Raw genomic sequence first — 24,736 nt, 5'->3', positions numbered from 1 at the left:
GCCTGATATTTTCAAATCTTCATGGACAAATAGACAATGAGTTTTTCCACTGTTAGAAAACAATGTTGTATGCCGCAGGACTGAATGCATGGCAGAGGAGATGTCTGAGTGAAGAAGGTCTTATACAAAAGGACTCATTTTTGTAATAAATTATGGATCTATATGCACCATTGCTATTGTCACTACAGAAGAAATATCAGTACAGTCCTTGGGAATAGATCTCACGGCTTCAAACCTCCAAAATACAAGTCTACTTTGTGAGCTGAAGGTTTTTCTTGACTTCTCTAAGCAATCAGGTCATAATTCAGTGGCAACTTGGGGAGTTATATTAAATCACTCCATTAATGTCAGCTTGGTTGCTGGTTTACAGACAAGTTGCATTTTCATATTGGGCTTGTCTGACTCTCAACCAATGGGTCCTGCCAAAAGCCTTTCTCTGTGATGTTTAAAAGCTAATGTGAGGAAGAGCTGTGTGGAGCATTGTGGTAAATTACCTAACTCATCAAAATCACGTCCTGCTCAAGTGTTATTTCCTGGGAAGACAAGGTCTGTGCAGGCTCTGGGACTGTGGGCTAGCCTCCAGAAGCAGCATAGTACTGGGCCCAGCTGGCACAAAGGCAGGAATGTGGCTCCAGAGGCCAGACTGCCACCTGGCTCTGTCTGAAAGATGTGCAGTGTTTCCCACCTGCCTGCTGCAGCTATCTGTGAAAGGCTGTAACAGAATCTATCTGATAATTAACATGGAGAGAGAGGAGAAAGTTGATGTGGAATTGAATGATATTTAAAAGTCATGATTGTTTGAGGAAGACCTGCTAACAAAAACACATTAAAGACTTTTCTTGCTGGAAGATGCGGAGAAATTCTTATGTCCTGCTGGGTTTGTCCCTGGTAGGGTTATGAAATGTCCTGAAATGTCCCCTTGTCTTACCGGCTTAGCTGTGCATGTGCACAGTATTTCTTTGGAGTGTGAATGTTGACTACTTGCAAAACCACGCTATTTTATTCTTAATCTTCTAATCTCCATTTAAAGCTCTAACCCTTGAGGATGAATGATTAAAAAGGTACTTCAGCTTCCTTTCTCTAGCCTTACTAAAAAGCCCTTGCAGCGTGATCTTGAAGGCAAAGAAAATGAGCCCTAATCTTAATGTATTTAAATACTTAAATGCTTTGAGTGAATGGTGCCCACTTCTCAGTACTAGCTGACCTCTGCTCATCTCTTAGGTAACTAGTTCACTGCTTACTATGTTAGCAGCTTATGAGGCCTAAAGTTGCTTTCTCCTTTTCTATGAAAATGTGTGTGTCGGCATCTGTCACTCTAGACAGTTGTGAATCACTGGGAGGAAAGGACTGAATGTAGGTCACTTGAGTTCAAAGGGAATAGATTAGTACATCAGTGCAGAAGGCACATACACGTGTCTGTGCAGACAGCGTAGGTGGGGGAGTGGACATAGAGAGACACAGTTCATGTGACTGATGTTTTATGAAGATCTAGACCACCTTCATTTAAACTGTCTTATTAGTTTTGTGGGTGCTACCAGGTGAACGGGGGGACATCATCTGTCTTGATACAGAATGCTATATGTCAGTCTGTTGTGATACAGGTGCTATAAATCAGGGTTCAGGTAGAGGCTAAGAGGCCACTGAGCATCTAACACTTAGAGGACGAATAACGAAACATTGTTCCTTTTTCTTCCTTGTTTTCCCAATTCAAAATCACTGGGAAACCAGGGGCGTTCTTTGCATATTTAAATGCCTATGAAGACTGGGATATTTTTCCAAAAGAAAAAAATGCAGCTTCTCATAGTGCCTTTTTTACTCTGAATACAAACCGTGTACGTATGACCTTTAGCAGAGCAGTAATCCTGACCTGTCTATCTCGCATTGGCCTTTTTAGCCACCAACATGCTTGTAGCAAATGTGGGTAGAGCCCTTCCCAAATCTTTGTTCGCAAAGCCTAGCCATGATGATTCCTATATACAGTAAGTAACCTAGATGGCTTTTGCTAAGGAGGTTTCCTGTGTGATACTAAACAGATGTCTGAATGCAGACAGCTTCCTGTCCATGTGACCATCTTCTCTGTGGAAAACCTTCATGCCCAGCAGCACAGTGTCCCCAGCTACCCACTTGGACCTCTTTCTGACAATGCTGCTGTTTTGGTGTGGGTGCCATCGTGAATGGTCAAGTCCCTTAGATATTCGAATAGTGTACTGTCCTGTCTGTCTTCTCTCTGGCACCAGATGTTGTCATGGATATTTACGGATACAGAGAGGTGTGCTTGGAAAACAAGTACTGTTTCAGGGAACAGCAACCCCAGAGACCTCACACTCCCCTCTCATTCTGGAACTCAGTAATTTTGAAGACCATCCACTCGCTGTTTTTCATGGGGTGTTCCACATTGGTTTTCTTCTGGGGTGAAATACAAAAGCATGAAGATTTATATGAGCAAAAATGGCATATCACAACAAAGTTTGCCAAATGGGAAACAAATGGCTTTAGTCCAGGATATGAGATGAAGACTGAATGAACATAGAAGCCAGATGTATGTGAGTCTTGACATGTGGGTATTTATACAAAATCAATGTATGTGAATGTCAAAAATATATTAAACCCAAAAATTGTAATATAATTTTTCAAATTTTCATAATGGACATCTGTGTGCATTAGACTTCAAACTGAGGGGAGAAATGGGCCTTGGCAACACTCTTACCTCATCTGGGGTCTGGATCTCTACGGTTCTGAGCAGCCGCATTTCCTCTGGTTCCGAGCAGCCTCATTTCCTCCGAGCTATTTGGAAGAGAGTGCCCTCAGGCGTCTGTCTTTGAAGCCCTTCTGGCTTCCACTGCTTTGCTTTATTCAATGGCTCCTAAAAACAAAAGACCAGAAGGATACCTTAGGGCATCATGTCCCCTCCCTCCAGTTATGGTCAATGTCTTCCTGCCTCTGGGCAACTGGGCCACAAGACTTTATAGGATCTAGCCCTTGCTAACTACTCATAGTCTATTCAGGATTACCTAGCTAGATCAAAGATGGACATACTTTACAGAAGTCATCTCCTGCTATATGTTGTATCTATATATGCTATATCTGCCTTGGCCAGCCATAGAGCATGATGAACAGTAATATTGTGCATCTGTAACATGTGAGGTTATAATAAACTCCAGCTTCTCAGGTTATCATTCTACAATGAATATACATCAGGACTGTATTCAGAGGGGAATCCAAGTGGACATGATTTATGCATTGATTGTTAATCTATGTGGGCATGGAGGGGGGTTAGTTGGTGCTGAAGCCAGTCCCTGCATGTGAAACAGGTGCAGTGTTATGCTGAGCTAGTATAACCAGTAGGCAGCGAGTACCCCATACTCTTTAGGGCTTCTATTTGCAGAATGAATGAGACTGATTTCTGCTGTAGCGCTGGCGCTTGTGCAATGTGTGTTACTTTTGGCCATCCTCCAGTTGTCAATCCATGCTGCTTTGCATACCTTTGAGGCCTGGGCAAAGTGATCCAGATGTGCTTCCTGGAAGCATCTCTTCTCTCCTGTAGACAAGGACAGGCAGAGTCTGCATGAAGTATCACAAGGTTGCTTCTCCACAAAGTCACTAAAGAGATGGCTAAGTAGGATCATTAGGCAGAGGCCACATGGCTGCCTCAGAAGCAAGACTTAGCAAGGAGCTGGGACTCCACCTTTCTGTATACTGAGAAGTTGGATGACAGTAGTGGTGTGTGAAGCTATCAGAGAACCACTGTTCGTGATAGAGGCAGTAATTTAATTGCTCTTGGGTTTTTTGGTGGGGTTTTTTTGCTGCTCTCCCTGTAAACTTCCCCCACACTGTCAGACCACAGCAAGTCTGCTTGAAAGTTAGTGACCAATCCTTGTCTATCAAGACAAGGTTGTGACCTGTAAGTCAGCAACATCCTATTTCTAAACTCTTCTCACTAACAACCCATGTCTTCTTGTGACAGATGTCATAGGAGAGTGTGATGTTCACCTAATCCATGCTGTAGGGATTAACACGGAAAACACTGTACCATCTTCTGTGTCTCTTGGAGGAAGCTCTGAAAGTAACATCCAAAATTGATGGGTGTGGAAAACCAGTTGCTATGGAAAACAAATACAAAAAGATAGTTGCATCTCCTTTCTTGTCTTGTACAGGATTTCCACCTTTACAGGCCAGATTCTTGAGGACACTTTCCTTGTCAACAATTCAATATCTGGGAAAACTATGAGGGAAGAAAAGAACAAAACAGAAAATGTTTGGTGGAATCACATGACTTCCTAGCCATGAGGCAGGGATGGAAAGAAAGGGTTTTTCAGGGCTGAAACAGAAGAGAGTAGGCATGCAGTGTTGCAGAGTTGACAGAGAATTGCACAGAAGGCAATACATGCCAGGAGACTGTGGAAAAGAATAGGGAGGTGGAGAAGCCTTTGGGCAAGCATCAGGACTGGAAAGCAAGCCCCAGCAGACCTTCTCTGCTTCTCACTCTTACCATCCCTTGGCAACTACAGCTCTGTCACAGGGCCTGGAGAAGTGCTGTTTGCTGGTGACCATGGCCTTTTCTCGGAGAGCATTGGTAATAGCCTCTGCTGGAAGCCCACCACTCGTCTCTCCAGCCCAATTTGGAAATGGCAGTTGGCCTCAAGATTGTCCAGTGTTGATAACGGTAGAAATTCTTTTGTGACCAATTAGCTGCTGTGGTAGCTGATCAAGTAGCTCTACTTCTTCCATTGTGTTACTCCAGTTTGTGCAAGCTACAAATGAAACATTCAAATTGGTCTCTGAGCTCCTCTGTCAGCACTTCTGAAGAACAGAGATGGTTCTATTTAACTGTGGTAATTTTTATTAACATTTCTTAGTAGAAGTTCCATAAGAGCATGGTTCCTAAACCACATTTACAATGCTTTACACAGTTAAACAAAGCGTGAATAAAATAGGCCCTATGCTGTCAGGCACAGGCTTTTCTCTCTAAGTACCATAGGAAATTTTTTGGAGAAGTGTACAGACTATTTTATGAGACATAACAAAAGCCATGTGCGCACTGAGGTTCCTAACCGCAACTGGAAATGCAACACACCCTCTAAAACAAGTGCTTTTGGCAACAGGTATTCAGCTCACCTTATCTTGCAGGTTCAGCCCATAGAGAGTAGCTTGCTGCCTGGGAATTTCTGGGGAGTTGCTGTAGCTCTCAGTCCTGCTCTGCCTGTGATCTGAGCCATTCATAGCCCATCCATGTGCCACCAGATGGGTTACAGAGCTGAGCAGCACTTGTCTCTGTAGCATCCCCAAGCACTGCTGTGCTTCCTGGCATCTCATTGCTGGTCGTGGTGCTGTGCCATCTTGTCCACTCTGGGACTTGTCTTCAGGTCACTAGGACAGCATATGGAGCATGTAGAGTAAACCAGATTTTTCCAGAGAAAAATTTCACACCATGCAGGCCCCAGCAGCTCCACTGTGGTTTGCAGAGGTGACTTGGCTCTGACCTTTGCTCTGAAAGAAGAGGATTTGCTCAGCCAGCAAGGTTGTATCTCAATCCAGTGGGTTGAAACTGGCATGAAACCAGTTCAGAGGGGAAGAATCTGCTGAGACCTGCAGAACTGGTGGGAGGGAGATGCTGACAGGGTTGAGGATCATGTCAGTGGCAGAATGTGAGGCTGCAGCAGTGGGATAAGTTGAAGGGGGGTCTGGAAAGGGAAGAAGATTTGGTGAAGTTGTTACTCTTTGGCTTGCTTTGTGTCATATTGATCAATTGATCAGTTAGGTCTTCCACTTACTGGGGATGGCTTGGAATTGATGTTTTGCGTTTCTGGGGGTTTGGCAGAGCTGATACAGTCATGAAAATGAGCTTAGAACAAAGGAGAAGCATGGCAACCCCTGCTCCGTTTGTTGTACTAGCACTAAATACTTGTAAGAAGTGCTAGTACTGCAAAGTATACATCATGTCACATAAAAGTGCTATTGGACTAAGTTTACAGTAACTGTAAAATTATTAATTGCATTTACCTCTGAGAGTTTTGCATACCTTACTCTAATTAAGTAACAATTCTTCGTGACCTGTGGGGTATGGTTATTCTTTTTGAATTTGGCCAAACCTGCTGTTAAAAAAATGCATCTTGGGGCCCTGAATTCCCCAGCTCTGGTTTTAGTGGCTGTTAGCACAATGTGGCAGTGGGTATGCCTGTGTCTGATGGCAGACAGTGACAATGCACAGAGGTGAATGGCACAGTCTGTATTATAGTCTTACTATTTCACAAGGAATCAGGCCTAGAGGAATATCTCTGTGTTAGTCAAGAAATGAGTTTCTCAAGTTTTCATAGATGTGCATGGCATTCATTCCTTACCCTTAATCCCTCGCTAACAAAGTTAATTTCACTATTTATAAAGTGTCTGGTCTATTGAACCGTGTCAAAACGCAAATAAGAACACACTTTCAACAGCAGAAGTGCATCTGAGTCCATTCCGTCACTGAAAGAGAAAAGCATTTATGAAAATGAAAAAGGGCAGAATAAGATTAGAAGGTTTAGGGTATTTCCTGAAATTTCAATATGCAAATTTTGTTGGATGCCTCAGCAATGTTTGGGACAAAATTTAATTTGTGCAAACTATTTGCTAATCCCTAGTCTAGACACTCACATTTCCAGTACCTATTCATCTTTATTTCTGCTTTTGTGTAGCACTTCTTTTTTTTTTTTTTTTGATCTATCACAGAGCATCACTCATAAGGAACTGGGGTCTTCTGCTGCCCTAACTCCACCTTGTAGTCTCAGCCTCAAGCGTAGGGATAGAGAGTGTGTAATTACATTACCTGATGAACTGTAGGGGTCTGTGGTGCCCCTATTGAATTGCATTTACTGTTTTCAGACATTTTTTTCCCATATATTGAGATAATTTTGAATTCTCATCCTGTTACCTAATGTGTCTGACATTTTTTCTGGATTTCCTATGGATTTGACATACATACTCTGAATAGCCAAGGTACTTATGAAAATACTGAGTGGTACTGGATCCAGAACAAACCCTTAAGACCTGCTCTCACCACAGCCCCTCTGCTCTGGCAGTGAACAGCTAATAATTCTGCTCAGACAGTGGTTTTCCAAACCATTTCACCCATTCTTCAGTAGTTTCACCCAGACTATTATTTTTCTAGCTCGCTAATGACAACATCTTAACAGCCCATATCAAAAACCTTATCAAAGTCATGAAGTATCTTATCTCTTGCTTTTCCACACCCTTGAGCCTGATTATTCCATCACAGGAGAAAATTATGTTGGTCTGATGTGATCTGTCTTGACAAATCTCAGTTGGCTCTTATTTATTACCTTGTTATAGTCATGGTGCTCATAGATGAATGTTTGATTACTTGTTGATTATCTATTGATTAGCTGCCTTTCTGGAAGCTGAAGCCAGACCCTCCTAGCTATCATCCCCTGCAACTTCTCTTCTGCCTGTTTGAAGAGAGCACAAAGAGATACTGTCTGAGATAAACTACAAGTGGGACTTAATTCTTAACTGACAATCAATTCCAAGTGCTCTTCTACCACTGTTTGATGTATAAGCTATGTGAGAACCATAGTATCTAGAGGAATTATCCCTGATAGTTCAAGTTTAAACGTATCATAGCCTTGAGGTCACTAGTCATGTCCCTGCTCACTTCCCACAACTCTCCCCACCTTGCCCATGGCCCAGGACCGCATGTCAGCCCCCTGAGACTTTCCCCACCCTGCCCATGGCCAGGACCCCAGGGTCTCTCAGCCCCTGCCCCAGTGACACTGCAGCAGGGCTGGTCTCCGCCTCCCAATAGCCTTGCCTGCCTGGGGCCCCCATCCCGTCCTGTCCCCAGAGAGGTACCCAATACCTGGGGCTGGGGCTGCCCTGGTGCCCCTCGCTGGTGCTCAACTTCTGGCTGGGGTGTGGGTTGGTCCCTGGCTGCCAGACCCTGCTCCACACCATGAGGAGTCCCCAACCTTTGCACCGCCCTGAGAAAAATGTCTTCTGAAAATTTATTGCCAGTTCCAGCATTTTCTAGTATGTTCCTGGCAATATAAACCAAAATGAGCTGTTACTTTTCAGGGGCCTCAGGGAGACATAAGTAGCAGAGGGCGAGTGACTGCAAAATATTTAAAGGCATGTGATAAGCTGGGCTTTTGCTGCAAATCAGCATTGTTTTCTAGGGTGAAAGGAAAAAGAGAAATGGAAACTAAGTTTGACAAAACTCCTAGTATGATTTAGAGAAAGAAAACATTTCAGTTTTTAGAGGTATGAAAGTAATTATTTTCCTCGTCATCCTGAAAATACAATTTCAAGGGAGATTCTAGGTAGCAGGCTGTGAAACCAGCCATAAAAGTAACTGAGATGTTACCATAACCCAGTGACATGCCTGGTTGGTGGGGTTGTGGCAGTGATGACTGCAAGGGGTGGGAGAGGATGGCAGCCTTGAGAAGGGGTGGCAGAGCAGGGCGTTCTCTGCCTGGAGGAGCAGAACAGAGGCAGACTTATCCACTGGAATATACCTATGTGTGTCCTACGCCATAGCATAGGCTTGGTTGTGCAGTGGCTGAAGGAGTTTCTTTCTGTTGAAAATAGGAACGCTTTTTTTTCCCTATGAAAAGAGGTTTCCCTCATTCTTGTATGGTAAGATAAGAAGGAGAAATATGAGCATCAGGCTGACCTTGGCTGAATTAGGCATAATTTTTATGGGCCATCTTCATTTTTTTTCTGACTTCATTTGTCTTCTCTCCAAATGGAATAGTCCTAACCTCTAATTTCTCTTCATCCTCCAGTAGCTTCCTTCCAGAGACAGGCTTGACAAAACTTGTGCTCTGGCCACGGCTGCTGAGTTGTCACTGATTCGAATAATTGTTCACAATGGTTTCAGTTTTCTCTGTTCCATTTGCAGTGCACTCAATTTTCCGTATTTCCCATCTCGGCAGACCGAGTGCAGGGTTTCATTTGAGCATTCATTTCATGGGGATGCTCAGATCTGTAACCTGAGTGGTCATGGTTCATTTGAAATCCATCAATGTACATGAGTAGTTCAATTTGTTTTTTCTAATGTTCATTATCTTACACTTCTCTGTGCTGAATTTCATTTGCCATCTTCTTATCCAACACTCTGGTTCTCCTAGGGCTGTCTGTACTGCAAGGTAGCCCTTCTCAGAGAAAGTTGGAGATATGTAGGTTCTTCTAAGCACTCTCTTGCTTAAGGAATTTGCTGTGGTGGTGGGTCTCCTGAATTCTTTCCCAACCCACTAAGATGGCTCAAGCAAAATGCTGTATGATACTGGGGACCACTCTCTGATCTCTTGCCCTCTATAACTCCTAAAAGGAGCTCTTTAGCAGAGGGAGAAATGTGATCAAGGCTGGTATTAGAGAGTATCCAAACTATTTTACATAGAATGATCTCAAGATCTGAGGATTATCCAGTGCCCTGAATGAGACGTGTATGTGCCAGTATTTGCCTCTTGCAGCAGTTTTAGGGAGCTCCAGCACTCCCTCGTACAAGGCTGGGAATATTTTATGGCTTCTTCGTGACTTGGTCTACCAAACGGCTACCACAGACAATTTGTTAAACTACTTCTATTGTATGAACAATCCCGATTGCTTTATAATCCAATATTTTAGAGTTTGTATGTTGTTTCCAACCAAAATCTCCTAAAAGTTCAGCATGGGCCACAGCTGTGCCTGTCCTCTCACCTGGTGACCCTAGTGAATGGTTTTTAGGTGCTGGTTTTGCACTGACTCTATGGCCTCAGAAAGCTAGAGGAAAATTAGGAGAGGAGAGGGATGGCTCAGGTATTTTAACTCTTGTGGGGTACTGGGGACAGTCACGTGCAGCTTTCAACTGTGTCATGGACTTCTGTGAGATTGGGAAAATCTGGGCAAGGCACAGCAGGGAACTTGTTAAATCAGCTGCCTCTGTATTTGTATGAAATAGTGATTATCAAAAGGCTGAAACTGTTTTTCCTCAAAATACTGTGTTTCAGCCACCTTGGCTGGAGACTGCTCTCAAACATGCATCTCCTGGAAGGATTTCCGAATGTCTGCAGCCTCACACATTCTGTGTAACAAGTGCTAAAGGGAATTTGGCTCTGCCTGTGCTATCAGGAACATCAGCTTTCATCCCAAGCTCAGTTGGCAAGGATAGTGAGGCCTGCAATTTTCCTCAGAGAAGGCAATTATAAAACTCAGTCTATGAGGGTTTCCTGCTCTCATTTCCAAGCTCTTGCCTCTCCTGTCTTTCTCCATACCTGAGCCACTTACAGATGTGTGGCAATATCTGAACTTATTATCTGTGTCTAACCACGTGTCGGCTGCTCTCCCTGATGCTCTCATGCTTGTGTCTGCTCTAGATGACGCGGACTCCCCAAGGAGAGAAGAACAGCCGAAGGGGTTTTGATGAAAAGGCTTATTTGTCCTCAAAGCAGCTGAAGGCTGGAGAAGATCCTTACCGCCAGCACGCTTTTAATCAGCTGGAGAGCGACAAACTCAGCAGCGATCGACTCATTCGGGACACCAGGCACTACAGGTACCCTGCAGCCCTTGCTCTAAGCCATGGCTGCTGCTTAGGGCAGGAAGACCACTGTCCTCCTGTGTTGTTCTGCAATGTTGACCAAAGATGTTTGGGGTTTTTCTTTACCAGCATTGGTCTGTTACTTCACTGAATTGGATGGTTAATCTGGAAGGATCTCAAATGCTCTGAGACCCTTGACTAATTCAGCCCCAGCTTGTGACCTTTCTAGCATCTCTTTTTCCAGGTCCAAGCATCAACTTTTTTTAGCACAGCTCCTCAATTGCAGCTCATATTGCTCATCTGACAGTTTTTTTTTGCACAACTCCCCTCACATTCATGGCTTCCCTCTCCTGGCTGCAAAGTATACCTTTGTTGCAGTCTTGCTTTGCTCTAGTGTTCATCACCTGCTGTGCCCTGGCTGTCTGAAGCTGGTTTGGTGCCTTCTTTCCAGCCTGAGCATTACTGTTTGGATGAAGGCTGCTGGGGTGGGGATAAAACTAAAGTGCAACTACAGTTTGATGGCTTGCGAAGTCCTGTTGTTCTGTCCTTATTTCAATGGGGGTGAATTTATTCAGCTGAATAAACTCATCCTTAAATTGCTAATAGTGCTCAGGTAATGTAGTTTCTGGAATAGAAAAAGGTAATGCTGTATCTTGAAAAGTGTAGGTTTGATAGGGATAGGATAGTGTCAAACAGTCTACTTAAGTCTTAGACCCTGTCTGTGGTTGCAAAGCACCATTTCACAGCTGCTGGGAACAGGAAACCAGGCATCTAACTTGATTGAAACTGTGAAAGGGATGTCAGGAGACATGGAGCTTTGTAAGCCTGCCAGCACTGACAGCCATCAGAGTCCTTATGAACGGAAGCAGTCGGGACCTTGGTTGTAGGATCCAAGTCTTGTGCTCCTGTTCCCCAACATAGTACTTGGGATTGGTTTCCTAGTGGCTTGGAGGCAGCAGTGCCATGTTCTGTGGTACTGACAAGTCTCCCTGCCATGCAGAATTGCTGTTTTCTGTTAATCTGCTGTCATGTTCTGGCCGAAAACCAGCTCACTTCAAAGATGAGTTATTGTTTATTTTGATCTGCATTAGCATGCAGAGCATGCTTTTTGTGCAAAGCCTCATATGTGCACTTCAGTCTGAAGAGCAACATATATATAATCCCCAGCCAATGTATGGCCATTTCAGACCCAGCTTTGCAAGGATCCCCTGGAGCAATGGGGAGTCCAAAGTAGTATATAATCAGAACAAATAAACCTATTTCCATATTCCTCCCCTTTGCAGGAGTGGCAATTGGAGAATGAGGGAACTGTATTTGAGTATCTTGCCTTATAACAATATTGAAATAGTTGCTGGGATGGCAACTCAGGATGAAGACTTATTTCAGCTGATACAAGTTAGATTGTGGACCTGGCTCTGTGTTTAGGGAATAGGGAGAGTCAGTAGGTCACTAACTTGCTAATTTTTCTTCAGGCACCCAAGCAGAGCACGGACATACTTGACTCCATATCCTACAAGTTCCTTCTGCCTTAGTATGTAACTGTTTCTTTGATCCAAAGCAAAGACAGGGTCAACTTTCAAGTGCAAATCTTGTCCTTGTCCTCTGTGGTGCTGTAGTAATGCTGAAATCTTTAGATGACTTCCTCAAATAACACATACATGAGCCTCTTCTGCTTTTCCACTTCCTGATTCCTCAATACATTTTGTATGCATTACATCATAGAGTTATTTTGAAACAATAATAAATATGGTATGTCTCATGTCTGGTCTCACATTTTCCACTTGAGTCTTTATCAAAGGTTTCTTTATATGTTTATAAACTGTTGTATGAAGCTGCTGTCCCCTTAATAAAACATTGCAATGAAAAACTCATAAACCAGTAGAATCAAATGTGATGATAAAAACAGTAACAGTTTAGCAATAACCATAAAAGAATAGTAAGTAAATGTGGAAATACAACTAGTGGCTCTAAGAAGTGATTTGTATTCCCTCCCAGGATGGATTCAGTCTATGCGTGGCCTTGAATTGTTAAAAACAGGTGTGGACTCCTCATCAGACAGGGAATTAGTGCTGGCTGACTGCAGTTTTACCCTGGCTGGAAGTTAAGAAGGCAGACACTTTGGAGGAGCAGATCAGCCCAAATCTGCCATACTTAGCATCTGCCAGAACTGGATTCAGGATTCATTTTTGTGAGTTGTTCCCCTCACAGAAACTTTGTTCTCCACAGGGTATGAACAGCCCTGGTGCATATTAATCCTTAGTTCTGAGTGTGAGAATGTATGTATGTACCTAACATTACAAAGTCAGATGGGAAGACATAAGGAATTGCTCTTCACTGCCCACTGAGCTGTTAGTGTTGAACCTCAGCAACTCCCCAATGCAGATCACAGCACTAGCTTGTGTTTTCCTTTCTGTAAAGTTCAATATCCAAAGAATTTGAAGTGCTTTATTCAGTGATGCCTGGGTGTACCAGCTCCATGCATCCTCAGCATATGCATGTCCTATGCATGAATAAACAAGATTTTATGTGAATCACAGGTAAATGCAGGGACTAGAGTCCATGCTGTTGAATCTTTTCTCACTGTAAAACCCACATGCCCTCCTTAGTGTGCACCTTTGCAGGCTTAGGTATCACAGCCTCAAAACTGCCTTTCAACAGGCACAGGTCTTTTTAAGCTCTGCCAACCTTGGTACAAGATCTGCTGAGGCCTCCCTTGCTGCAGCTCAATTGTGCTGTTTCTGATTTTAGCATATTACTCTCTTCTTAGGAGTTCTAGGTACATTGCTGCGGTGGCTGCTGCTGGGTGATATTTGTCTTACACTTCTGCTCTTCTGTGTTGCAGGTGCACTTCTGTACGCTATGACACTGACTTGCCAGCTACCAGTCTCATCATCACCTTCCACAATGAGGCGCGATCTACCCTGCTCCGCACGGTGAAGAGGTGAGTTCAGCAAGGGGTGCTGGGCCTGGATGGTGGAGTCAGGAAGGGTACTGGTGGAGAAATAGGAATTTTCCAGTAGTTAGACAAGCAGGGTGACTGCAGTTCCCCAAGTGCTAGTGTTCTAGCCTTCAGCTGGCCCACTAGGACAAGCCAGGGGCTTGTATTGGCAGTGTGGGCATATTTTCAAATACAGAGCATATCTGCAGTTACCCACTGTATGACTTCTTGGGGGGGCATCACGGGCAGCAGGAACAGGCTGCTGGGCTTGCATCCGCAGGTGAGAAGAGTCTGTGTGAGCTTGGTTTGGAAGAGTGAAGAGGGACCAAAGAGAACACTGTGTATTGCCTGATGCAATGAGTGATGGAGGCTTAGGAGGGACTGTGTTTCATAACCAGAAAAAAGCAGTCAACTTCCTGCTAGGGCACGTGTTCCAGAAGCTGAGACTGGCTCAGTGTGGGTGGGAGCACAGCTTATAAGTCTTTCAAGCAGAAAGTGATGGACAAGTCTTGTAGAGTCCGAGCTCTTGTGGTCTGAGCAGGTGCTCAGAATCACTTGCTGGTAAACAGTTGCTGAACCTGATGGCCCACCAGATCCTCCCTGGGGCTTTGCACACAGACCCTGCTGAGCCTGCAGGACACTTGCTATCTTGTACTAGTGTCTCTTCATATCTGAGTATCAACAGTGGCCAAATCTAACTATGTAAATAGGTGGCATAGGGCCTGTCAGCATCCCCGGGTAGATGGAAGCATGCAGTCATCTGTACTACAAAGCAATGCTCCAGCTGCTCCTTCACCCCCCTCTTCCATCACCCCCACAGAACCCAGGTAGGCTTCTTTCCTTTTAGTTTTCACAGAAAAAAATGCTCTCTGCCCTTTCTGACTTATCAATTCATTAGTCATTTCTCAAAGGGTCTCTGAAGCCTGCATGCAGGTCCAGGAACAGCCTGTGGAGGCTGAAGGAAGAGTGAATTGTCTGTGTAGAAGGTTGAGCTGGTGATATCACTAGCAGGAATGCATTATTCGTCATTGCCACTTCTTTCCCCTGACAGGTCCTGTGGACCTATGTGAATGCGCTATGTGAATAAATAACAGGCTTTTTCAAGTTAGCCTCATGGCTAGAAGGCTAGGTTTCTGTCTGCCAAGTTTGATGCTACTGTGTTTCCAGAGACCTGTATATATTGTATTAACATGTTTTTTCTTTTTACTTATATCATTTCCTTTTCATTTGAACCATACCATGAGTTCTACAGAGTCACTGTTGAGAAAATGAGCAGAGTTGTTTGAAACCATGGTGCTGCTAGGGCAGTGGGACTGAGGATGCCAGCAACAAGCCATTTGAACTGGCATGTTCACAGGTTCTGTCTGATAGCCTATTTCCCATTTTTTTTCCCCTATTCCCCTTCTTAGTCTCTTGCTGGATATTTTTAGCCAGTTGTCTCAGTCTACATTGAAAACAAATAAACAAAATTTGTCTGAAGGACTCTCTGCATGGGACTAGTCAGATTTGGGGCAGAATGGCCTATTGGTGTGCTGGCCTGGTCCCTTTGGCAGCTTGCAGGTTGGGCAGCAGGTCCAGTTGACTGTTGCCTTTACCTAGAGCAGAGGAGGAAAATGGCTGGAGCCCACAGGAGAAGGCAGGCATGCAGCCCATGCTGCCTCTGGAGACCAGGAGGGACAAGCAACAGCATGCTGGAGGGAATATACAAACATTTCTCCCATCCTCAGGGGGTAACAATGGCACATCATTCCCATTGCCTCCATCCAGCAGCAGAGATCCCAGAGCCAGCAAGCAGAGCTTGGCAACTGCTGAGCTGCCAGAAGTGTTTGTGCAAGTCCCTGTGCGCATACATGCAGGTGCGGTTAGCAAGAAGGGTCTGCAGATTGGGATCTGGCCCCTACATGTGCCATGTTTAAATGATCCTGAAATATACTGTAATGCAGGATTCTCATCCCTGGGTTACTTCCCAAGACATTATGGTACCAGCATCACCACTTTGTTGAGTTATCCTGCAGAGCTGTCAGAATAACACAGTAAGCCCGTATCTGGCTCAGGGGAGTGTATTTAGGCTCCTTCTAGTTTTAATTTGAGAACAGTTCAATCCCAGTACCCTTTTCATATATTTCTTCCTAGAATTTCCCAAAGTTTTTTTGGCTGATCTTTGAGTGCCCAAGTTCAGGCACTCAACAGCCAGACTTGCAAAGATCTCAAGTATGAAAACTTCAACTGGTAATATGTATTCTACTCACCTCAAAAGATTAGACCTCTTAAAATGTTTTCAGACATAGAAAATTTTGGGTTTGGTGCTGCTCATGTCCATCAGTTGTCCTCTTTCACCCCCGCTTCTCTTATAGCATCCCCACAGTGTAATTATGATAACAGAACTTGAGAAAAGGCCCATAATAACAATGGAATCATATTTAACTTTCACAAGATGCATTTCAAATGGTTCATTCTAATTCTCTAAATAATCATGCCCTACCTAGCTTAAGAAAGGTCTTACAGATACAGAAATAATGACAAGCTGCAAGTCTGACTAGTCAGCAGGTAAGCAGGCAATGCAATTTTATGCTTCCTGTTGCTTAATATCACTGTGGTCCTTTGCAGACTCACAGCCAGGTCATAAACCCAACAGAACAGAACAGCCCTGTTCCTTTGATAGTTGACTTATCCCGAAGTGCAAGAGATGCAATGTAATTACATAGTATTGGTGCACTGACTGTGTATGTGAATTGAGCAAAAATTACACTCACAGCAGTAATTCAGCCTGGCACATTCAGATGAGTTTTGCTGAAAGACAGAACCCTCAGTTACAGAAGAGGCTCTGAAGAGCACTGTGAAGTCTTCAACTCCCTTTCTATAACATCAGTGTCAACCTGCAAATGGGACTTAGCTCTATGCCTCTTCTAACAGTGCAACCATGACCTGAGCCTCTACCTTTGTCTATGGTTGTCAAACCTCCAGTGCCTCAAAGGCAAGGCTCCTAGCCAATGCTTGGTTGTGGGACACTCCAAATACTGTAGAGCTCAAGAAGAACTCAGCCGTCAGGATCCCTCACCAGATAGGGATAAATTATTGACACTTCTGACATGTGATTTAAGGAAGGAGTAAATCAGTCACATGCACTGGCTGTAAGCCATCTGGCAATGAAGAGTACAGCTGTAGCCAAAGGTCTGGGAGGCAATTCCATCCACTACACCATTCACAGCAGAGTACAGACAGTACTTCACAACAGCACTCCCTCCAGTGGCAGCAGTATTGCGGGGTCCAGTCTGAACAGATGGGTCATCCATTTTTCAAGGTCTTTGTTGGGATCTCTCTTCCTAGGTAGGATATAGCTGTCACTCTCAAACCAGTTACTTGCTTGGCATCCTGTTCTCTTTCTCATTTTCTGTGATTGATGTCTGTGTGTGATTAGTCATTAAGTGATACCATCAACTCGGCTGCAGTGACCATTCCCACAGAAGGGAAAGTCAACTGCTTTGTTATCCGGTCCCTTTCTTTTCTGATTTCAGTCACTATTGCAGGGACTGTTTGATTTTGGTGCAAATGTAAAGGTGAATGGTCAGACTCTAAGTCAATGGACTCGAACAGCTGTCAGTGGTTCAGTGCCTATGCAGACAGCCTGTAAAAATTCTGATTAAAAGGATGATACTGCAATACTAGAGCGCTTGTTGTAGCATCTCATTACAATGACAATTAGGATGATGGCAAAAGAGATTATTTTAGAGCAAAGGGAAAAAAGATGCTCTTCTGCTACCATCTGGAATAAACAGGATTATCTGTGAGCTGATGGGGGATGGACAGATCAGCAGAGGAGAGAAAGTCATTGGCAATGCTGATGTGATGTCATGTCATGCAAGAGAGTAAGGACACTGATATAGAAAGAAGAAGGAAGCTGTGAGAAAAAAAAAAGTAAGAAGGGAATCCGTGAGATGAAGGGAGAACAGTTGGTGTTTCTGCTGTAAAAAGCAATTGTCATTTGAATTTTGGAATCCTAATAATGCATTTTTGTGCCTAGACGTAATTGATTGTCATGCCAGTCTCTGCACCTCACTGAAGAGGAATACTAGGATTATTGTGTTCCTTGCTAAAAAGACAAGCAAAATAAAGTGCAAAGAAGATTAATTACCTTTCCCAAGGATCCACAGCAAATTATTGTAGAGAGAAGAACTGGACATTGTACAATGAGCTGTGAACTCCTCAAGGAGTGTGTTCTCTCTACTGGGGAATCAGTGGACAGGCAAGAAAGAGAGAACAAAATGTTTGGGTTTTTTTCCCCAGATGTGTTGAGTTGAAAGACCTGAAACTTTTGAAGAAAATGTGAGCATTGCCAATAGCCAGGCTAGTGGGAGAATATGTACAATACTGGTTTACAGCCATTATACTGCAGGATGCAGTCTGTCTGGATTGTTTTGCATTGGGTTTGCACAAACAAGAATTTCAGTGCAGGGCAACCTTGTCTATAAAATATGCAGATGATGGCTGTGCTGGGAGAATCTGCACTTAAAATGGCAAAGAGGAACATCCCCTCCACCTCCCACCCCACCATATGAGAGGATTCAGAGAGTTATGTGCCAAGTGAAGCAAATGAGATTCAGCTTTAAAAAATGCAAGCTCAGTCATCTAGGGACATGTAAGCTCAAAATACAAATACTATCAGAGGCATATAAAGCAGCATAAATCTGAAATAGAGTGGGATGTGATACTAAGCAGCAGAACAGTCAGAATTTTGCTGTGAGAGACAGCAGAAAACTCACAAACTGAAGAAACTTTGGCTCTGTATGCAAAGGCATTAGTGATGTTACTTAGCAAGATGATAATTTGTTTCTCTACTTCTTCATACCTGAGAGTATGGGATTAGTTTTGCTATCTGTTTCCTCTATAAAACAAAAAAGCCCACAAAAGAGAAAAAAAGTCAGCAATCTTTCTGCAGAATTGCTCAAAATAGAAGAGCAGATGTCACTGAAATGAGACAGGTTGCTAGAACTAGGAGAATAGTGTTTACCTCTGTTTTTAAGACTAAAATTTGCATAACTGTCCTCTACACTAGGGTGCCTAAGCATTACTGAGCAATCTTGTTGAAGTTAATGAGGACCTGCCTGTTCATAGAGGCATTGGAGGAGGCTTGAAGGGGGAATGCGCTGAGTGGTGGTAGTAAAGCCAGGGGAGAGAGTTAAAGTTCATGGAAAATGAGTTCAAGCATTTTAAAGAAATGAGAGCGATTAAGAGGTCAGAACCAAACTGCTCAGACTCCAGGGTACCAGAGTTCTTCGACCTCTTAGGAGGGCAGAAGCTTCTATCTCACCCTGTGTGAAAGCTCCTGTATCCTGCAGATGCAAACTCACTGCAGTCCTGAGGGTATTGCAGGGTGTGGTGCAATCACCCTAGGAAAGAGGATGCTTTCAGCAAGTGTGGGGCTGGTTTGAAAGAAGTAACAAGCAAAGGAGGAAAAAACAAATCGAAATCCAGAATATTGCCAAGGCAGTATTGACAATATTCCCTTCCAAAGAAGGGAATTGGTGAGAAAGCTTGAGCAGGGCTCATCTGTGGCATTGAGATAGAGCTCCTTACAGGGGAAAGTGGCCGCTCTTTTCGCTCTCCAGCAATGGTGAACTTTGCCCAAAGCCTGGCAAATGGGAATGGCCATCAGGCTCTGCATTTCTCCTCTCTGTTAGGAGTCAGAGAGCATGCAGCAGCATCCTTTGCTAGCTGGCAAGTCCCCAGTCAGCTTCCTGTCTGTGGGTCCTTGTAAGGTCCCACTGAGATGCCACAGCTCTCCGCAGTACTCCTGCTTGGAGTTTGGTTCCTATCAATGAATCCTGCTAGGGCAAGGTCACCACTTCCACTTTACTGGAGTTTGGTATTCCTGTTGTAATGCGTAGCATAGCAGATTTTTATCAGTCTTAACATTGTTGTTATTATGACAGCTCACAAAGTGTGGTTTTTTCCTCCCTGGGTTCTTGCAGTGTTCTGAACCGCACCCCTCCCAGTCTCATCCAGGAGATCATTTTGGTAGATGACTTCAGCTCAGATTGTAAGTATGGATTTGCACTGATTTCTTCCCTTCTGTTTTCCTGCTTTTTGTTTTTGTATTTGTACTGAAAATCAAAATCAAGCGAGCTTTTTCCCTTCTGCTCTGCGAGAGGTTTTCATCCTCCCTGAGCTCCTTCCCCTCTCTCACAGATCTCTTTCTGTATGCAAGAGAAAAAGAAAAGAAAGGAAGTTTTTCTGTGTTTAAGGTCCATGCATGGCAGAGGCCAGAGCGTCTTCCTCTCTTTTTCTTTACATTTGGTCTTCCTTTTTTGTCAGCTTGGCAGTTTGGCCTAGGTTGCCAGAGATCTCTGTCTAGTTTCATTATGCACCATTTGGTGAGCTGATTAGCACAGATATATATGCAGCAATGCTGTACATGTGCAGAGTGGGTAATTACAGACCAGGAGAGAACAAGAGGATGCAGTGGAACCTACAGAAAATTGCTGCCTGGGGTCCTGCAGGCAGACCAGGGCAAGACTGCCTGCCTGCCTTCATATGTTTAGGATCTCAGGTGTCCCTGTGGGAAGCTGTGGAAAGGTTAGTGCTTTGGGCAGCGCCATACCTTCTTCTGCAACTTGGCATAGGGATGGAGTGTCTACTGCATGAGTTCCACCAGATCTGCAGACTGGAGGCTGTGGACTCTTTCCATCTGTACAGTTGCTCTTGCTCCTGGCTGTTGTGTAGTAGTGGTGAGGTGGTGGGGATAGAAGCCTTCTTGCTTCTCCCATGATGTGTACTAGATTCAAGGACAATCTAGTTATGTACCATTTATAATAATTGATAATTACTCCTTCAGAACACTTTACAGATAGCTGCGAATGCCCCCCTTGGCCTGCTGAGGTAAGGAAGCAATGCTCTTTTGACTTTGCAGCTAAATACTTTACATAGCTTTGGCCAAAAAACCCCATTTTTAAAGGTGGATGCTGAGATGAGGGATTTAAGTTTCTGAGGGCCTTACAGTGTGATTTGAATAAGTACTGAGCTGTGCCCAGCTGTAGAAGCTCGGTGTTTCTGAGTACTTCCAACAAACAATCCTAAGTGTCCTACACTCAGCACCTAGAAATTCAGTTCTCAATGGGCAAAGTGTACCAGATCAAAACTGATATATTTCTGGTACCCATTCTGCACAGGGCTCATCCAAAAAATTGCGTTTAGGCTCCTAGCTAAATAGAAAGATTTTAACAAAGCTTCATCCTATGACAGCTCTCATTTTTTCACTGGCAACTGGATATTTACGGATATAGCCACTCCCCCGAGACACCTCCATGGAGGTACTTTAGCGCATGTTTGAGGTCTGATGCTTTGCTTTAATACCCACCTCAGTTTCTCCAAAGATACTAAGAGTCTGTCTTCTCTTGCAAGTAGCTACAGGCAGAGTGATATGCTCCGCTCCTGTAGAGTGAACGAGTTAATAAGGATTCTCATACCTGAAGTTGTGACTTGGCCAAGATGAGATCATTGCCTTCCCTTGTAGCAGAGGTCCAGCAAAATCATGATACTCTGTAATTCAGAGCATCTGCCACTTCCCTTGGATAGTGCAGCAGCTGCCAAAGTGCCCACATAAGAGCAGAATTTCAGATTGCATGTATCCTTGAGAATGGAAATGCTTGTACGGGAACATGCTAAGAGATGCACTTTGGCTAAGGGCCTTGCATTCTCCCCAGAGTGCTCAGTCTGTGGGAGGATGACAGCGGGAAAGGGGGGCACGAGACATGAAAAGGAATGGAATAAATGTGGAAACTGGAGTGAACTTGGAGCAAGAAAAAAGAGCAAGTAAGAAATTGCTATGATCTCTACTAGGGCAGGAATAGAGAGCAGATGGCAGAGAACTAACAACTCAGTGCTCATAGGTACAGCTGGGCTGGAGCAGGTTCCTCTCTGTCATCTTCCCTGGCCAATGTAAATAAGAGATGCCAAGAGCTTCTGGCAAACTGCCAGCAGAGCCCTCAGTCAGGCATCTATGTGTTAATGTAGTAGTGTCTCCAAGGAAATGGGTCACATCCCTTTGGTCTTTATTAAACAAAATCAAGCAGAAAGTGCCCGAGAACAAATGGTGGGAAATGCCCAGATGAGCCGCTGAAGGTGAAGAGAGAGGATAAGATCACTTTATATGACAGAACTCTCTTATCCTTGTCACTCTGGTCATTTACATCCCCGGCTCCCTGTGTTCCCTCCATTTCATCGGTACCCAGTGCCACACTGCCAGCACATGCTCATTGTTCTTGGAGGCCTGGCTGCTCAGAGGATTGGGAAACATAAGCTCAGCTGTCTGAGTAGGACAGCAAGCAGGCAGTGCTCTTCTATGTACTCTTTAGACAACAGGATTAAGGCCATCAGGCTGATTAATGTGATGCTAAATGAAAGTAGAATTTCCCCTCCCATGGAGAAGCAGGAGAACAGCTAATTGGGGCTCTCTGTTGAAGGCAAATAATTCATGCATGTGTGCCAAATGTGTTTTTTTGCCTTCCCTAAGCTGAGGACTGCCAGCTCCTTACCAAGATCCCAAAGGTCAAGTGTCTACGAAACACACGTCGAGAAGGTGAGTGTGGAAAGCTTTGTATATACAAAGATTTTGCGTATTTTCCCACATGACTCTGTTTGCCTGCCAGCTGCTTACATGTTATTTCTTATAGTTGCAGTTTGTTTTGGTATTCTAGTTTGGAGGCTCTGTGGAGGGAGAATGTGGCTTATCAACTCTCAGGCTTCAGGGCTCTCATTTCACACTTTAAATAATGAGAAGTGGAGTCCAGAGGCCCTGGCTAGAACAAAGACCACATTTTAAGATCTTTAGGAATAAAGACGTAGGTGTAAGTCCTGTCCTTTTAAACTCAGAGTGCAAGATAACAAGCCATGTAGGAGATGTGGGAGAAGGAAAAACAATCATCAACTAACAAAACAACTATTATAAGGAGGTACAATTAAGGAAAGCTTTTTCTCATATATCTCCTTCATGCATAAATGGTAACTCTGACTTTCCCAGCTGCCCTTTAGTTTGACTCACATGTGCTGGTTTATTTCTAAAGCTGTCAGCGAACAGCAGGCCTGGAGTGAGGATCTAGAAGGAGAGACGGGAACCACTGTTTAGTTCACAAAGAGTGTTCCCACTTAGTGGGATGGTCTGTAAGGAAGTAAGGAGACATCTGAGAGCCAGGCTGATATCTCTGACTGCAGGGTAGAATAAAGGACAGATGGGAATAAAGCAGATAAGCAGTAAGAAAGGAGAAAGAGAGAGTAGAATTTGGTCATGGGGAATTGGTAAGAGAGGGAAGCAGGGTGCTCAATGGAAGAGACAGCAAGCAGGCAGCAGCAAGGTATCTGTAGGGACAGCTGGAAGAGAAGGAGCCAGATGAAAGTTCTGTGTCATGGAGAGAAGTGATAGGAGAAGTCATTCTTGGTGTGCTGGGACAGCTGACTGTCCCCAGGGGATGCCCTACTAAAACTGCTCTCTGTTCCTGATGGAGATGTGATATAGGAGATTCACCTGCTCTTCCCTTGTAATGGCCACACAAAGTATTTATTCTGAAGGAGGCTCAACTATTTCCGTTTCTAACCATCCTGCTCCTTTGCTGTCCTTTCCTCACTGTAGGGCTGATTCGCTCTCGGGTGCGAGGAGCTGAAGTGGCTACTGCTGACATTCTTACCTTCTTGGACAGTCACTGTGAAGTCAACAGTGAGTGGCTGCAGCCAATGCTTCAGAGAGTGAAAGAGGTGAGCACCATGTCCCCCTCTGGGATGGATGGAGCTTGCCTGACTTGTGCTAGTGGATCCTCTGCCCTCACATGCCATCAGCAGTGCTGGTGAGGACAAAGCCTGCCAAGGCGGACAGGCTGTTACAGAGGAAAGTACAGCCTGAGCTAGATGGCAAGAGATCCCTAATGGGTTTCTACATTCTGATAGTGTGACAAGGCAGGAGGTGCAGAGTGATGGGATGCAATGGTGAACTCTGGAACCATCAACTTGTATCTCATGTGTCCTGCAGGCATTGTGCTCCCTAGTCCTGTTCACCTGTACATAGGACACCCACTTTGACAGCATACACTCTGCAACTTTTCCATGGTTTCCACCTCCCTTCTTGCTGCTGAACCCTCCCCTCTGCCTTGTCACTGCCACAATTTTCCTTCCATTAATGTTCCTACTGAGCCGCCAACATACACAACGTGCATGCAGCAGCTTCCTAGCACAGAGGACCTGCCTGTGAGTGCAGGGATGTCCCTTTGATGGTTCACTCGGCAAGAGACAGATGTGAGGCTGGAAGAGTGAAAATGAGGCGGAAATATTAGCAGCTGTCACCCTGACTGCCCTGGAGAGCTGGAAGGAGAGACATAGAGCTCTGCTATAAGAGAAGGCAGGGGAGACGTGATGGGAAAAGTCAAGCCATGCTTGCAAGTGCCTGTAATTGATCCCCTCTGAAAAGCGGATACCATGGAGTAATGGGCCCCAGGAGAAGGAATGGAGGCTTTAATGGTGCTTTTTGTCCATGTCTGATTGGCCTAATATGAAGGAGGACAGGAAGGTGAAACTTCAGGATTGATAACTAAAAAAGCTTCTGCTTTTTATTCCTGTTCAATAAATTCTCTATCTCTGAAGCCCGTAAATGTTTACTTTACTATTGGTCTTTAAGTTAAGCTGCAGCAGCAGCAGCATAGGGGTCCCTAAGCAGAAAGAACCTCACTAGTTTCTTCAGTGAAGGATCTAAATTCCAAAATCTTGGGTGCTGACTCTAATATACTAATTTTTTAGTGAGCAGATTTCAAGTCAGCCTATTTCTGACATACTTCCTACATTTCTGATATGCACCCTAGTTTGGATTTCAGTCTTTCCCTACCCAGTCCTGGCATTGACTGGTGGATTAGAGGCTGGTGCACCAGGCTGCCGGGTGGATGCTGAGGGGTTCAGGCTGGGCAAACACACTCTCACTGGGCAACCATCACAGCGCAGAGAGGAATAAGCATGAATGATAACTCTCACCTAGGATGCCCCATCATGAACTAGTGTGCAACATCAGGAGAAACTACTGCAAGGCACCAAATGAAGGTTTGATAGGAAAGGCATGGATGTTGGCAGCTGTTCGATAACAAGGTGCTGTTTTGTGGCATGAGTAGCTCGGTTTCATCTTATGTGTCAGCTGTCACAAGACTGTCTTTAATGCCCTGTGCTATGATGTTGAAAAACTATGCAACTTCTACTTACTGAAAGGATTGCAAAGGAAAACTGTAAATATCTATACCCCTCAATGGCGATAAAGTACTCACAAT

General features: G+C 44.3%; 1 protein-coding gene across 3 annotated transcripts in view; it reads left to right on the top strand.

The window, feature by feature from the left end:
• Positions 1-24,736, top strand: part of GALNT16 (polypeptide N-acetylgalactosaminyltransferase 16) — a 76,164-nt gene that overhangs the window by 27,110 nt on the left and 24,318 nt on the right. For all 3 annotated transcript variants that reach the window (XM_027707969.1, XM_027707960.1, XM_027707976.1), the window contains exons 2-6: positions 10,347-10,522; positions 13,350-13,448; positions 19,415-19,482; positions 21,955-22,020; positions 23,068-23,189. In XM_027707969.1, coding sequence (XP_027563770.1) covers positions 10,347-10,522; positions 13,350-13,448; positions 19,415-19,482; positions 21,955-22,020; positions 23,068-23,189 — 531 coding nt within the window. The remainder of the gene's footprint in view (positions 1-10,346; positions 10,523-13,349; positions 13,449-19,414; positions 19,483-21,954; positions 22,021-23,067; positions 23,190-24,736) is intronic.

The sequence above is a fragment of the Neopelma chrysocephalum genome, unplaced genomic scaffold (genome assembly GCF_003984885.1).
Source record: "Neopelma chrysocephalum unplaced genomic scaffold, ASM398488v2 Primary Assembly neopelma1_24, whole genome shotgun sequence".
In the NCBI taxonomy this organism is placed as follows: domain Eukaryota; kingdom Metazoa; phylum Chordata; class Aves; order Passeriformes; family Pipridae; genus Neopelma; species Neopelma chrysocephalum.
Note: the sequence above shows the minus strand (reverse complement) of the source record. Positions and strands in the feature narration are given on the sequence as shown.